General features: G+C 41.4%; 1 protein-coding gene across 2 annotated transcripts in view; it reads left to right on the forward strand.

Moving 5' to 3' along the window:
* The window catches only part of RAPGEF3 (Rap guanine nucleotide exchange factor 3), a 1,135,646-nt gene that overhangs the window by 211,055 nt on the left and 906,898 nt on the right, over positions 1-17,693 (forward strand). For both annotated transcript variants that reach the window (XM_078688545.1, XM_078688554.1), the window contains exon 3: positions 7,485-7,538. In XM_078688545.1, coding sequence (XP_078544671.1) covers positions 7,485-7,538 — 54 coding nt within the window. The remainder of the gene's footprint in view (positions 1-7,484; positions 7,539-17,693) is intronic.

A 17,693-nucleotide genomic window follows, 5' to 3' on the forward strand; every position in this document is an offset into this window, starting at 1 on the left:
AGAGTCTTTGAAAGAATGGTTCTATTTCAGTTGCAGGTGCGCCTTGCTGGTGACATGAAAGGTTGTATGAATTCCCTTCACAGGCTCCGTGCAAACTAATACCGTTACACAGAAGCGTGCCGCTTAGTGACATAGCACAATTGTTGCCACTAAGAAACACTTTCTGTCCTTTGTTACTGACACATGCATGTGAATAGGGCAGGTTCCAAGTTGTTTTAAGGTACCCCTTTCCCAATTTCTCGTACATGCCAGCCTGTATATATTTTTGGCAGTATTGAAACCTGAAGGTTGAGATTGGAATATTTATGATTCCGTGGATTATCCATTCACTGACAGGTCGTTCTGACATTGTCAACGGTAATCTTTCTAGTTTTTCAATGCTCAAGATTGTATAATCAGCACCCTTCTGCGCCATACCGATTTGTCTATCAGTAAGGTTAAAGATTTGGAATAGTGACGTTGTGTTGATTAAACGCCAAGGCACATAGCCTGAACGCAGATTTTGTAACGTCCAGCCAAGCTGTACAATAGAGCGCAATTGTGACTGACCATGTTGTAATAACAGTAAGTCTTGCGATAATATATCGATTGCTGAAGACACAATGCTGTCCAATGAAAATATTCTGGAGGACAGAGTCATTAACCCATTGTCCACTACAGAAAGTGATTTTTCCAAATTAATACGATCAATTTCACGTATTCTCTCTGCTGTTTCAATTTGAGTAACCTTCCAGGCCTCATTGTATGCTGCATATACAGAGGCTGCTATGAAACGCTTTTGACGCTGTTTGCGTGGTCCCAGTATGAAATCACGCAAGTCAGCACCATCAGTAAGTAAAGTTAGGTGTTGCTTAATTTCAGGCAGTGTGGAAGTTTGTAGCCATTGAAGGCATAATTTGCCCACACTGTAGGTTGTTATTATCCCTGGGTGATGTCTTTGAGGATATCTAGGGTCTGGCCTGGTCATTTTGAAACCCTGTGTTTTATTCAGGAATCTATCTTGACAGTTATTTGTATCTGTGGGCCAGATCAACCATTGTTTCCAATCAGGATGTGTTCTGTTTTGGTTAAGTATATGGCTTATGTCTATTTCTTCATCTGTATCAGAGTTATTGCTAAACATTGTTGGCTTTGGAATAGACAGGTTATTTAAATCTTTGATTTTGGCTAAGCCAAGACAGGTGGTTTGTTGAACAGTGTCATTTAAAAATATCATTTGTTCTGGGATCATGCAGGCTCTAAACAAAGCTTCTATACCCTGTACTTGCCATTCTTTTGTACCCCAAACACTTTTCAAATCAACATTTTTGTCCCAATAATCAAATCCAAAAGTATTCATTTTTTCAAAGAATGAATCTGAATATATCAATTTCGTGTTGGTTATCATGGTTTTCATCCCTGTCTTGTTTGACAATTTGTAATAAAATGTTTCAGCACTAGTTATGTTAAAACCTGAAAAATATGAATATTTGTCATAAACGGTTCTAGAGCTCCCTTTTGGAGGTGTAGCACAATGTTCCCATTGATTATAATTTAAAACATTTCTAGGTTGTGCAGATTTATGCAAGAAATGGTTACCATAATGGTTATAGCAATACATACTATCATAATTTGTAGAACCTTGCAAATAATCATGTTTTGTAAATTTAGCAGACATTACTAAGTCAGACATCATATTGTTTATACTTTCAAAGTCCCAATCATCAGCAAATGAGTTTGGTTTTGCAAAGTCACTCAAGGAGATCTTGATTTGGTGTGGATATTTCAGGATCTCGACCGGACCATAAATTTCATAGTCAGTGTTGTCCCAGGCTACCCCACCAGGTATTGGAATTGCTGTGAAGTTGGCTGAAGAAAGTTCTGAAGAAAGTTCTCGTTTCTCGACGTGTGAAGATGTGTGTGGTTTGAGGACCAAGTTGATGTTCTGACTTGCTGTGTCCATTTTAGCATATTTTCCCTCAATGAAGCGTCCCAAGGTAAATACCATGATGAGCCAAAGTATGAGGATAAATGCACCAAAACCCACCCAAAATTCAATCCATGGAGAAACCAGATATGTTTCTTTCAGTTGTTTCAAAAGTTCCTTAGCTTTGTCTTTAAAGGATTTTGATGATGGCTGTGTATTTTGTTCGCTGAAACCTTCAGAGGAATCATCGAAGTTGATGAAGTAACCAGATGCAGTTCTGTCAATTGTTCCAATTGGTTCAGGATTTTTGTTTCTTGCATTTTCACTTGGAACTTCATTGTAGATTGGTGTGTCTCTGCTAAATGTCTTTATTTGGGTTTTCAGAGGTCTGAGTTCTATTGCATTGTTGCATAGTCCTTGTTGTTCTTCTTTAGGCGTTTCGAATGTGATGAGCCTCTTTGTTAGGACCTCTGTACTGGTAGCAAACCTTGGTGTTCTGCTACTTATTGGGAGTCCACTTGGCCTACCGTTTGTTATCGGCCACATGTTGTGGTTTTACCAGGTCGATGGATACAACTCGGTTCTCCTTTTTTCCAGCAAGTGGCGGTAGTACAACTGATCTTGTCCCGTTGACAGACAAGACAGGAACTGCTTTTCTGTAAGAAGGCCCAAATTCCTTCTTTACCGCGATCTTCTCCCTGACTAGATCCCCGACTTTTGGAATCCAGACAGGTCTTGCTGGGACAGGTGGTGATTCTTCAGTGGTTGTTGGCTGTTGTTTCAACTGTATGTTGCTCAGGTCTTTTCTTGTTTTGTTTAAGTCCTGCAAAATAGCCAAACGGTCTTTGACATAAAAGGTTTTTTCTATTACCACTGAAGTCTGACTATCAAGGTCAGAGATCAACATCCTAGTTCCGAATAATAATTCGTACGGACTGAATCCCTTCAGAGAATTTCTTGGCAAGTTATTTAGACTACGTTGGACACTTATTAGATGTTTGACCCACCCAGCTCCCGAACCTAATGTCCTTCCCATTATAGATTGCTTTCTGCCTTGGTTTTTTCTTTACACCATCCCATACCCTCAGGAAGGAAGTGAGAAGATTCCCGCTGGCCTGTGCTCATTTGGCCATTCTTTCCCCCCCCAGGCTGGATTGCCTGAGTGAAAAAAAAAAAATGGTCGAACGTAGCATGCTCTTAGCGTATATGCCATTTAGACTCGCAAATCTTGTATAACAGTCCGGACGTCAGCCGAGTGCTGTGGATCTACATTATAAGTGGAACTAGCCTGTGTATGTTAATCGCAAGCCATTCTTTTTGTTGGTAATATTATCTGCCTTGATACGACGAGGTATTAAACTGCTTCTCTCCCCACTGCGATCTCTGTTGCAGTTTGGGCAGTTTTTTACAAACATGGTGTAGTGCAGGCTCATGCCTGGCCACCAGTACCGTGATTGTAATTCTTCCAGAGAATCTTTTAATTTAAGGTGTCTGAGACCCTCGCCCATGTGTGCGTCTGCGATTAACAAGTTTCTCCTGTCCATGTTTGGAATCACTCTATCCCCCACTCCAGGGATTCGAGCAAAAGGGACGGAGTTTGCATCGATTATGTATGTATAATTGAGTGGATAATTGATCGGTAACGCTGAGCAGTCGCCTTTTGATGACGTTTTCACCGCCAGCAATGTTTCGCCGTCAATGTATTTTAATGTACGCTTTTTTCGATCTACGGGAGCCGGTTTACTGGCTGCCGCTGCGGCTGTTTCAGCCAATGAATTCCCTACAACGTGAACGCCATCACGCTGGTGACTCAGTGAGTGTGTCACGTGAGTCTTTGGTAGTTCTTTTTTCAAAAGAGCTACTTGTTCCCAGAGCAGTCTCTGCTTTATTGGTGCATCTGTGTCATCTTTGTAACCGTTCTGAATCCATGTCTGCTAATCCTTGTTATATGCTTTGACGCAGAAATATGAATCTGACACTATAAGTGTCGGGAATTCGCGATCCGCATTATCTAGCGCCATTTTCAAAGCTATTATTTCAGTTTGTAGTTCTGAATTAGTTTCTACTGAGTGTGATTTTGTTAATAGAGGTCTTAGTTTACCTCCGCGCCACACTTCTTTTGTAATCTCACATGTGGGATTGTATGCATGTTCTCCCCAAACGGAGGGTTGAGCATGTCCGTCTGTATAGATTACACAGGCGTAATGTCGTAGAGGCAGAATGTCGATTGGCAGAGGATACGTCTTTTCATATTTTAGATTTTTTAATTCTTCTAGTTCTGGATCAAAGTAGTAGTATACTTTGTCCGTTGTGATTGAATTCACCCATTGTATCCATTCTGGATCCAATGTTGTTGATGGTAAATTACACGGTGTTGTTAATGCCTCAAAGGCTGATTCAGCTGTTCTGACTGTGATATGTCTATCGTCAGCTATGTCTTTTTCTCTAGCTATTGCGGTTTGAACTGCTTGAACAATTTTTCCTTTGTTGCTGAATCTCTGTTCAGCTTTTGTGTACAAGTGTGATTTGAATGCAATTGGTACCTTTTCTCCCTCATTAGAGGTCAGGTATGTGAATCCGCATCTCCCTGGGATGACTCGGATCACAAGGTTGCGTGTATTATCACGGGTTTCTAATTTTGTCTTAATTAGCATGTCTGTTTGTAAGGATCTCAAAATTTCTGTGTGTGTTTGAGTCCAACTGGATCTTTTAAAGTCTGGTTTAATTAGATCGTAAAGGGGTTTCACCCTTTCTGCGTAATTTGCAATGTATGTTCTTCCGAAATTTAGGAAGCCTAAAATTGACTGTAGGTTTTTTAGTGTTTTAGGAGCTTGGATAACGGCACATTTCTCTAGGAAATTGTCTGCCAGGCTTTTACCTTCACTTGATAGCTCATATCCTAAGAATAGGACCGTCAGATGGGCAATTCTGGACTTTTTGAAGTTGAATTTGTAACCCTCTGCAGCGAAACCAAGTATTATAGTGTTCACTCTTTTCAAGTGAGTCTCCAAGTCATCATCTGTTAAGTAAATGTCATCGACATAAGATAATGCTTCATCATCATATAGTTGTAGTAATTCTGTTACTCTCGCTGAGAATACCCCCGGGCTGTTCTTGTACCCCTGGGCTAACCGACAGAATTGTTTTTGAGTGCCATTTACTGAGAAAGCTGTTAAATATCTGCTCTCTGGTGCTATGTTTTGACAAAAGAATCCATTGGAGATGTCCAAGGTTGTTTTGTATTTTTTGCGCACTATGTTATTCATTAGTGCAGCACTGTGTGAGTTTTGCACTGCAAAAGTTTTGCAACATGTGTTAAGGTGTCGGTAATCCAAAACTAGGCGATATGAATTGTCTGGTTTGGAGACCGGAAACAAGGGATTGTTCATTTGTGAGGTGCAAGTTTCAATCACCCCCTGGTATTCTAGCTGATCTAGTATTTCATTTACTTGTTTTTTAGCTTCTTGCTTAATTGGGTACTGCCTTTGTGCAGTTGGTTGTGATTTTAACTGGATTTTGTGAGGAGGAGAATCCTCATCCCATCCTACATGATTTTTATATAAAGCAGGTGCTAAGGCCACTGCCCACTTTCTAGCAAGTGTATATTTTTTATGAATCGGCATTTGATTCGAGAAGGCAGGCATAATTACTTCTTCGCCATGAGGGCACTCCCTGACAAACTCTGGTGGCCAGTCTTTTTCAGCTAGAAGGATGTCATAACCCTTGGAGAGGTTATCCCAAAATAGTCCCCTTATTTTCCTAGTCTTATCTCCCTCTATACGTAATGTTATCTCGTATATTTTGTGGGGCTTGCTAACTCTGGTATCTGCAGTTTCCACTTGAAGGTATTCATTCGTGTCCACTGTCTCCAGATGATTCATAAGGACTGTGCGAGCTATGCTCACCTCTGCTGCGCTGTCTAGCATTGTCTGAGCCCACTCTCCGTTTTTCAGTTGTGTCCTCAGTATTCTCGGCATTGTTAACTACCTTGATACTGGCTACCTTCTTTTTTGGAAATTGTAATTTCTTTTTCAGTTGAGCAGGTTCCTTGTCTTTGGACTTGGCGTGCTCTTCTGATCGTCCTCTTCTTTCCGATTTCTGCGAGGAATTCTGAAAAGATTGAGAGGGACGTGTATCAATGTCTTGATATCTATCAGGTTTTTTAATATTATCCCTATTTCTAAGGTTATATCTATTCCCAGAGGGGTCACTCTGGGGTGACCTTTGTCTCGGGTTTGGAGATTTCTCTCTTCGCCTAGGAGACCTTCCTCTGGACTGGAATTTCTTTTCTTTAGGATTGGATTGTTTGTTCCCATCCCAGTTCTTTTTTGGTGAATTATTATTATTATTAAAAAACATTTTTTCTGGACTTGTAGTCAGTTGCGGTTTTACTGGTATTCCACCTAGACTATCTCTGCCTAGTTCTTCATAGGATTTTTCTATGATTCTGGCAATTTCAGCTGGTTGGTCTGCTATATCTGTCTCTTTTAACCTCTGGCGGATCGCCACGTTTGCTGCTTCACCTTTTATGTTGGCTAATAATATAGCCGAGACCTGCTTGAAGTCTTTCAGTAATTTCATACCAAGAGTTAAAGCAGGTTCTGGACCGTATTCATCTTGAATTTGTTTTAGCACATCTGGTATCACCGAAATGGATGGAACACCGTGCGTTTTTGTATAGATGGAAGCAAAGACTGTACCCCAAGTGTCACAGTCCTCAATGTGTGGTGCGATTCCCATTGGGAGACATATAGTCAGAATCCTGTGTTTTTCTAATGGGGTGGTGTCAGGAAACACCGCCTCTATTTGGGTAATTTTCTGTGCCAACCAGAATGGTATTTGTTCCCGTTTAGCTGGAACTTTACCTAGGCAGGATTGGATGTTCTGTGGTGTAATTTTATTTGTGTTCCCCTGGTGAGGGGTCAGCTGTGGTAGTTTAATCGCTGGCTGAATTGTTGAAGTCCGCATTACATACTGAACTAATTGTCTGTGAATTTTTAGTAGTTGTTTTAGCTGTATTAACAGCTCTGCTACATGTTTGTTTCACCTTACATTTCACTTTGTGTTTTGTTGCTGTTATGGACGTAAATCATATGCACGGGGTATTTCACTGTTCACCTGTCACTTGATAGGACTGTTTGTATAAAGTACTGATTGTTTGGCCTGTTCAGTCCTTTAGAACCTTCTGCCACACACTAGGGTTGGCATTAGGCATCTTTTATGAGCAGCAGTATGGCGCACGTTGAAACTGTGACAAATTCTCTAACTCCTCATAAAGTTCACAAACATTAAAGACTCCCATCCTGTCTGTGAAGGCTGTACCTGTGTCCTCACTGAGCGAAGACAGTATTCTGGATATGGGATACTCTTTGCTTGGCGTCGGCCTGACACAATTCCTTCCAGTTCGTATGTCACATTAGCCTACCGATCACATGTAAGGTTGACACTTGTTTTATTTGACATTTTTCCATTGCCATGCTTTTGGGGCCTCGGGCAATAATATCTCATTGTTTGTGTTTAGAAGAGAGACAAACCACAGATAACAAATACAGCCTTGTTCTATTTTCCTCCCTTTCAGACTCCTCTCCCGGATACTGCTGCTCATTTGGACTACGCCCAGTCGATGAAAGAGGTAAATGGTGATTCTACCTACTAATTATAACACTGAGAGCAATAATAATGACGCTATTGAGAATAACTGCGATATGAGTAACACAATAGAAATGAGAAGTGGCTAATATTAATTAGGAGTACTGCTTGTTAATAATGTGCCTCTGCTTTCGTTTTTTTAAAAATGTGAGTTTGTTTCTGCTCGTTGTTCCCCAACAGACTCCTAGGTAATCAGTGCCCTTGTTTTGAAAAAGAAACAACTGAGGCTCAGAGAATGGTTTCGGTTCTCCTGGCTTCACAGTCGCTGCTCTACCATTTATTGTCTGTGAAGTTGCACTGCCAGCTAGCTGCCCTCTCTGTAGTGTTATCCCAGTGCCTGCCTGTTCAATCAAGCACTGGGAAAGCCAATAGGTCTCGCCTTCGTGATCTACTGGCTTTACAAATGGTTTTCAGCTATACTGCATAACATTTTAGATGAAGAAGATGAAAATGTTCTTTATACGGTTAAATAAATAACCATAAAAGATCTAAAACACAATGAAACAAAATATATACATTTTACATACCACTCAATACGGAAGAAGTCACAGATTTAAAGAACGGGTCAAAATATCACCAAATACCTGTATATAAACAAGGCAATCTCTCCACAGGTGCCAGTTAATCCAGTGTGACGATACATTATGTCCGGCGCCTCGCAACTTAACCACACTGCTTAAAAAATGCCCCATGCTCACACATATACGACCATTACCCAGCATAGCAAGAAAAACCATGGCCGACCTCACTTGAGTAAACTTGGTGTAGTGGATGAGTCAGACCATGATGCAATACAACACATCCCCCCGTCACAACAAGAAAAGTAAAGGATACAAAATATAAAATATAATCTAACTGAAATCTAAAAGCAATAACTAAAAGAACAATGATAAAGTAAAAAAAAGAAAATTACATAACAAATTCTTTTAGCCAGCCTGTCAATACTCTTGTTCTCTTATCAGGCAAGGTGTCAATTACCTTATTTTTAATAACATTATTGTCACTAACTTCAGTATTTGCTTGGGTATTATAACCCCCAACCTTTCCCCTTCCATCACAAGAAGAAGAAATTGATTTTGACTGAAATATATCAGCCTGTCCCGACGCATTACAATAATCACTAGCCAGTTGAGACTGTAATTGGCTATTTTCAAAGTGATCCTCAATCCAACAAAAATCACTTTCACTTGGATTGAGAGAATCTATAATCACTTCTTGCTCAGGATTAATAGCAATACTTTTAAGATTCCACACCCTCCCATCATCAAATTTTACACAGTTCTTTAATACTTCTGCTACTCTCCTAGGAGGTTCAAAATGACTCTTTCCATTAGGTACCTTAAAGGGTTTCTTAACTCTAACCCAATCGCCAATCTTTATTTGCACATCTTTGGTGTTAGTATGCCTGTCGTAGTACTCCTTGCTCTTCGCATGAATTGATTCCAACTCTTTCTTAACCTCCTCTGGAGACCAATTAGTTACCTTGCCATCCAAAAGCCATCCAGGGTTGAATTTCCACCTAGGTGATCTACCTCTCATCATTATGAACGGTTACAATGTAGTGTTAGTTTGAGTTGTAATTCTATAAGTCCTCACTGCCTTTTGTACTTGTACTTTCCAGTCTAACTTTTTGTTCACTGATGCCTGTATAATGCCTTTGATCACTCTATTAAATCTCTCCACTGTGCCGTTGCCACTGGGATTATATAATGCTTTGGTTTTATGTTTATACCAAATCTATCAAAATAATCTTTTGCCATTTTAGACATAAATTGAACGCCATTATCTCTCAGAATACAAACTGGCAAGCATTCCATAACAAAGATTTTATCTAAAAATGTGAGAACTGTTTGAGTATCAATCCTGTCAACAAACATGACAATTGGCCATTTCGAAAAAAAGGTTAATGGCTACTAATCCAAACTCTTTTAACTCTCCTATAGGTCCCATAATATCAACTGCAACAGTATCCATGGAAGATCAGGAATCAAACCATCACTCATAGCAGGTTTCAAGGTTCTAAGTGTCTTGTCAGCAGAATTACAAATTACACATTTTCCCACAAAATCTTCAACAACTCCATCAAATCCTGGCCACCAGAACATTCCCTTTACAATAGATTTAGTCCTCATAATTCCAAAATGATCTTCATGACATAATTGTAGTATCTTATTCCTCAATGACACCAGTGGAACAATTCTATCACTTCTGAAAAGTACACCATTATCATTAGATAATTCCATGCGAACTTGCCAAAAGGCATTTAAGCCTTCTTTGATGTCACTCTTCCTAGGCCAACCTTTGCAGATGTATTCCATCACATCTCTCAACATAGTATCTTTTTCTTGCTCCTCCATCCATTCAGTTTTATTAATGGCAGGCATGCCAGAATCATGTACTAACGCCACACAGAAATCATTCCACGGATCATCTACGCACTCTTCAAGTGGAGATGGTAACCTGGATAAACAATCAGTAATACGAATATCTCTTCCAGGTAAGTAGACCATTTTATAGATGTATTCTTTCATTCGCATCGATACTCTTGCCAGCCTCGCAGACGCACCTGATATGCCTTCTAATGATAAAATGTGAATTAACGGTCTATGATCGGTGCGAATAATAACTGGTTTGCCCCACACAAAAGCCCTAAAATGTTCCAAGGCCCATGCGCAAGCCAAAGCCTCCCTCTCAATAATTGGATACCTACTCTCAGCAGGAGAGAGAGCTCTTGAGGCAAACAGGATTATTCTCTCTTTACCATCTAACCCTTTTTGTGACAACACCGCCCCCAGGCCTTTATCACTCGCATCTGTTGTTAACAAACATATTGGGGTCAAAGCTGGCAAGTGCACTCACATTTTGCAAATCAACTTTTATCAATGTATATTCCTCTTCACACACCTTGGTCCATTCAAACTTAGTGTTTTTCTTGAGAAGTGCATGAATGTTGTAAACTTTTGAAGCTAAATTCCTTATAAATTTTGCACAATACTCAGCCATGCCAAGAAACGCTCTCACTTCTTCCTTTGTGGTCAGTGCAGGGGATTTTATAATGTTTTCTACTAACGCAGGTTTAGGTCTGACACCTTCATCACTAATATTATGGCCTAAATATGACATACTCCTTTGACTAAATTTACACTTAGATAGTTCTACTGTCAAACCCGCTGATTGTAAAGTTCCTAACACCTGCCTTAACTTCAAAACATGACTCAATTTGTCAGCCGTTGCAACCAGAATGTCGTCTTGGAAAAAAGAAAGCATATCCATGTCCACAAAAAGCTTATGCATCAGGCGCTGAAAGACAGCTGCGGCTGATGCCAATCCAAAAGGCATGCACTTGAACTGGTAACAGCCAAAAGGTGTCATTAACGCTGTAAGTTTTCTGGACTCGGAATCTAACTCTACCTGATGATACGCGGCAGAGAGTTCAATCGTGGAAAACCACGTTGCACCTCTCAATGAAGACACCATTTCATAAATTTTTGGCAGGGGAAACTTATCAATAACGATGTTATTATTTAGGTGGCGCAAATCAATGCATAGACACATTTTTCCATTGAGTTTCCGGGCAACCACAATCGGAGAAATCCATTCGGATGTTTCAATTTCTTCAATTACCCCTTTAGACAGCAACCCTTGAATTTCCTTTTTAACTTCTTCTCTGATCAGCATGGGAATCGGTCTTGCCTTGTGTACTTTGGTTTGAGCATTAGCTTTTAGAATTATTTTGTGCTCGAACCCTCTTAGTGCACCTAACTCTTTGCTAAAGACTTTCGGAAAACTTTCACATAGCACATCCCCCCGTTTACTACTTTCATCCATAATCAGGACTTTTTCTTTGCTATTGGGGTCCAATTTTTCTGATCAAACCACCCCAAAATGGATGGTCCTACTTTCGCTACATACAACTTACCTCTAGCGGACCTTCCTATGAATAAAAAGGTAAGCCACCTGAAACCCAGCATGTCAATTTTCTCTCCCATAGAGCTAACAGGGGTGATATCTGAAGTGTTCAAATGTTCCCCAATCTTGCTTACAAATTTTTGTTTCCAGACATCCACATTCACGATAGTGTAAGGGGATCCCGAATCTGCATATACGTTCACAATTATTCCCCCCAAAGATATTTCGCATATAGGCTTGCCTTCCAGGGAATTCTCAGAGATATTAATAACATAATTCCCTCTGACATTCTTCACACACTCCTCATCCACTATATCATCTACTACATCGTCACTTTATTCATCATAAATATACTTTACATTGCTACGTCTGCGGCACATCTTACTAAAATGACCTATGAGTCCACAAATCCCACACTTCTTCCTCAGTGCAGGACATGTCTTACTAAAAGATAGATGTTCTTTGCTGTCACACCTATAGCATCTTCTATCTTCAATATTCCTATTCTGATACTTCGTCGGTAGATTCATCCATCTTCCTTGCTGCTGTTGACGATAATTTCTGCGGGGACCCTGAATTTTACATATAGTTCCAGGTGTTTGTGTTTTAGTTACCTCCTATCAGCCTCTTTAACAACCGTAGCGCACCTACCAGACATCTCTGATTTTCTCATTATGGCTACCACATCATCTAATGGTGCGTCTCCATTTACCCACAGGCGATCTTGTAGTGTAGAGTTGTTATTATGAATGACCAATTGATCGCGTATCAGATCATCATGCAATCCACCAAACTTGCAGTCAATGGCCAGTTTTTTAAAATCATCAATCCACTCATCAATAGTCTCTTCCTTTGTCTGTTTCCTTTGAAAGATTTTATGCCTTATAACTCCTATACATACGTTCGGCGAGAAATATTTATCCATATCTTTTACTTTATTGTGCAATACATCTAAGTCTGGATCAGTAGTTTTACTCATCCTTGAATATGTTTTTAAGCCCATGGGCCCTAAAGAATGTTACAGAATCCTTTTCTTCTGTTCAGCCTTCATTTTCTTGGCTTTATCCACAGCCTCTAAGTAATTAATAAAGTATTCTCTCGACTCAACCCATTTGATACTTGGTTGTGCACCTATGACCCAGAATGGGTCAGGAGAACTAATAGAGAAATGTTGTTGTGCCAAGTCTCTATTTACACTTGAATTCCAATCACCTTCTTCCATACACAATCTAACAAGGAATACTGTATTTTGTAGAGGTTTCAGAATAAACTAACTTGCCCCCGACCTTCTCACCTGTTGTGCTTTATTTCCAATATTCTTTCAATGCGATTTATTAAATCAATTTCCACAAAACTATCTGTGTGTCTTCAATCGGTTCCTTGACTGATTTCCTGTGATGAGGTATTCAAAATGGCCGTCACGCAAGGTCACGTACCGTGACCTCGCTTGCTGACGTCACTCCGCTTCTCCGACGACAGCGGCTATTTGTGCATTCCTGGTGACACGTAATAACAATCACAGCGTCACCCGCTCCGCGCTGGGAAGTTGGAATGCCGCCGCTGCTCGAATAATGCAGCCGGAGGTGGCTACTCTAACGGCCACAGCGTAACTTCACAAACAGGTAACAGATTTCCACTCGATGCCAGGGGTTTCTTCAAGAAAATATAAATACAAGATTTACTCACGAAATTCCTCCGACTTGTATAAAGCATCGATCCAGTATATTAAAGTAGAAACACAGTTCTGATGCACACCGCAAAGTAAAAATCCTTGAAATATTGCTGGTTTCCCTCGTCACCAATTTGTAGTGGATGAGTCAGACCATGATGATATTTATATACCTTAATTGGTCAAGTAAACAGGTAAGATGAAAACAGGTGAGCGCCAGGGAAAAGATGCATCCAGTCTTCAGGCCACTCAATAACTGACAGTCCACCTAGAATAAAGAATCACTAACATTCTCTAGTTCTAAAATACGAGCATTTATAGAGATACAGTGAGCATATCAATACGAGCACTAAAAAAAGATACAATAAGCAATACAACACTTGGCCTCCCTCAAGAGTGGAATCCGGTACTTTTTCCTAGGCAAGGTATAAAGATTACAGAACATACCGATATGCAGTAAGACTGCTCTGAAAGGCCGTCGCACTCAGAGGGGCCTAAAAGGTCACCCAGCCTTTAGGGAAACTTGCCAGTGGGAGAAACACATTCATCCTAAAACCTTCATAGAAGATGTCGTTGATGGGTATTTGTCACCCAGGTTAAGTATGGCTCCAAGGAGTTAATTGTCTGTATTAAAAAGTAAGCCCAGACCAAAGATTTATGACTCTCAGTATTCTCACGACTGGCTGACAGAGGCATAAGAAAGTTTTGTTTAACCCACTGGTAATCCTCTTTTGTAATACCTTCTTGGTGTGTTAAAAGGCTGGAACAACCCGAAGCTAAAAATGCAGACTGTATATAATTTAGCCAAGGGGTGACCTTATGATTACCTAAGGAAAGGTAGTCCCGAATGATTATTCTGTTAAGTATAGGCTCACTATTAAGCCAGATCAAGATTCGGCAAGTTAAGGTCTGAGTTTGTTGTGGTCCGATATATAGCTGATACCAAGTTCCTCATGCAGCGCGAGTCAATACTGTTAATTAATCTTTACCACAACCCTCATGGGCCTTCATCTAACCCGGCCATGTTGATACATCATATTGAGTGCTTACTGTTTCAATTTGCGGGCCTGGAATGCATTATTCATGGTGATTTTAACACTCACAACATTGGGGTTTCGACCACACGCAGCCACCAGGCAGGGGTTACTGATGCATTAAACGATTTACTAAAATCCTATAACCTGGCGACGGCCCACCCAGTCCTCTTAAAGAACAGTCCGGGGCAGATGGTCGGCCCCACATTCAATAACCAAAGCACGGTCGATTACATAATTTTAAGCGGCAAACTCCAACTTTTAATGTCAAACTTTTCAGTCCATCCGCGCAGTGACAGCGACCACGCTGCCTTAACTGTCACTTTGAACCTCATAGTGGACCAACGCTACAAGCTTGAATACATCGGAGCGGCCGATGGAGAAGAATTCATAAAGCTGCCCAGAAGGATCAAATGGGAACAAACCGCAATAACCAGATTTAACAGCTGGGTAAATCAGTGGACAGGTTGGCCATTGAGTGAACAGAAAAAGGGCGCTATAGAAAGCTGGAATGCCACATCAGAGACCCTGGCGGTGATTCTTCGCAGGAATCAGAATAGTGTGTCGCACAGGCGTCCCCTTCCTAAATACGGTCACAATATAGAAATCAAAATAAGCGCCAAAAAACTAAACAAGAAACGTAAACTGTTCCACAAAAGCGGGACAAAACAAAACAAGAACCAACTACAAGAAGCTAAAAAAAAGTCATGCAAAAAAGGTATGGGCTGCAAAACGTGCCCATTGTGAAGCACAATGGTTAATTATTTTTGACTTGCTGAGCCCGGGCAAATCACAGGAGTTTTGGAATTATATATGCAACATGGGACAAGGCCCAAACCACAGAGAAAATGCCCTTGAAGCCTCTATTTGGGTCGCCCATGTTAAAGCACTATATACTAATGATGGTCCCGCAAATATGCAAAATGTAACACCTATTGCTGGAGACTACCTTGATCCTTCCATCGAGATGACGGCCCCACCGAGAAAATTGTTGGTCTCCAAAATCTTAAAAAACATCAGACAAAACGCCGCACCGGGCCCCAATGGGCTTCCTGGGCACCTATTCAAGGCAAACATTGACTTTTGGACCAAAAACCTGACCCACCTGTACTCTGAATGTTGGCTCCAGGGGAATGTTCCAGACTCGTGGAGAGGCTCGCTTTTACAGCCTATTCATAAAAAAGGCCCAAAATCTGAACCCGCCAATTACCGCATGATTGCCTTGTTGGATATTGAGGGAAAAGCATACGCTAGCGCCATCTTGAGGGACCTCGCAGACTGGTCAAGTGCAGCAGGCATCCTTCCATTCTGCCAAACCGGATTTAGACCTGGGTCAGCCACAGTTGACAACATCATCGCTCTTTCTTTCCTGGCGCACCGCGCACGGACAGGCAAAAGTCTTCCCCTCTTCGCCTGCTTTATTGACTACTCGGCGGCGTTTGATGGGGTCGAACGCGCAATTCTGTGGCACAAGTTGGTCCAATGGAACATCAATCCGGGGATGCTAAGAGCGATACAGTCCCTGTATCAAAAAACTTGGGTGCGTATCAAACTCTCAAGGGACCATGCTTCTGCTAAGATCAACACAGATAGAGGCCTAAAACAAGGGTGTGTGCTAGCCCCATTATTATTCAACTTATACACAGCGTACATGGAGAGGGCCTTGACTGGGGCTGCCCTGGCCACCCCAAAGATTGGCGGGCGCAAAATAAATTTTATGAAATATGCTGATGACTTGGTCCTCTTGGATCACACGAGAATGGGGCTGCAAAAGGTGCTGACGGCACTTGCCGTATACAACGATAAAAACAGGCTTGTAGCTAATCGAACTAAATCAAAGGTAATTATATTTGGGCACTACCCAAGGAAAAAATCTTTGAAATGGAGGCTAGGCAATCTTTTGCTGGAAAGTACACAGCGGTACATCTACTTGAGCATCTGCTTTCAGGAATCGGGGCTCTCAAGTGCCCATCTTAAGTCAATCCAGGCTAAAGGTAAATCCATCACCTATGCCATTTGCAAGCTGCAAGCCTCCTTATACAGCCCGTCTACCACGGCCATCAATAGAGTACTTAAAGCCAAGCTTATGCCGGCACTCAACTATGCCCTCCAGGCATTCCCGGACAAACTGAGCAATGAATTAGAAAAAATTCATTGCAGGGCATACAAGAGACTTTTCCACCTCCCAAGCTGCACCAGAAACACCCTTGTTCGCCTGGAGTTCTCACTCATGTGGTAAATAAATAAATAATACCCTATTTTTGACTAGACTTATAGCATAACAGATAGCTCAATAAATAAGAGTCAAGATTCGAGGTAGTAGGAGTTTCTGCAGGTTTATTACAGCATAAGGACAGGATCAGGACAACCTGCATAGGGTGACCCAGCAGCTGCTGGGGCTTGGTCTGGGATGAGCGCGCTAACATTCAATAACAAAACACAGGCATATATACATAGCGCGAACACATAGCATTACATTGCAGTAGGCGTAGCAGTGGGTGGAGCAGAAGGCGTGACGCGTAGCAGTCGCGAAAGATAACAGTAAAAAGAGGTGTAACTGGGCGTATACATAGACATGTGGTGCAAACGTAACAGAATATGTCATGAATGGGCGGAAACATAGGAGGGGGCTACCTAAGGAGCCGGGACCTCTAACCTAATGGTGCGCGAAAACTAGCAATGACGTGTTACTAGGAGAAGCTGGGGGCTACGAACTCTGTGCTAGGAGCAGAGACTAAAGTCTGGAGGGTCGGAGCGACATGTACCTAAACCCTATCTGGTATCTGATGTTTAGGGAACATGTTGATATAAACTAGAAGTCATGAGGGGAGAAGCTAACTTGATTCTAAGACTGGACCATGCATTATTCTACATGTAGTGCGTGATGAAGAATACTAAATGACCATTAAATACAGTATTTCTCTAACGTGGGGACGAGAAGGCTAGACAATGACGGAAACTATTGATGCAGTTCAGTAGCTTAGGAATGCAGAAGAGGAGGACTGAACTGATAGCTGGAACTATAACATACTTTTGGCAGACTCAGAGGCAGAGCCAAGCTGCACCGGGCACTGCGAGGCAGGAAGTAAGTGAAGGGTCGAGGATACAGGTGGGGGCTGTATCGCTCCTCAGCGAGGCTTTCAGGAGACAGGAGCTGAATCTGTGGTCCGGGCCCTGTTGAGGCCTAGAAACGGGGACTTTATAATGAAATAACGCGCACACTGGGAAACGTGGCAACATAACTTTACATAGGCCTGATATTCGTAGTATTCACGAGGACTGGAAAATGACATACCAGAGGTGGACACAACTGTAATTGCGTCATTAATCAGACATGGGGAATAACATATGCATATTGGTCATGCACACATAACATATAATGGATGAGGCGTAGGGACACAGAACATGGCAAAAGTTACTTTTCCACATTCCCTCCTTGTCACTACGTTTCCATCAGGAAACATCAATTTTCATGATACCATCTATCATTTCATACAGTACCATTTGCTCGTCTCGAATTGTCTTG

This window comes from Lissotriton helveticus, chromosome 1_1 (genome assembly GCF_964261635.1).
Source record: "Lissotriton helveticus chromosome 1_1, aLisHel1.1, whole genome shotgun sequence".
In the NCBI taxonomy this organism is placed as follows: domain Eukaryota; kingdom Metazoa; phylum Chordata; class Amphibia; order Caudata; family Salamandridae; genus Lissotriton; species Lissotriton helveticus.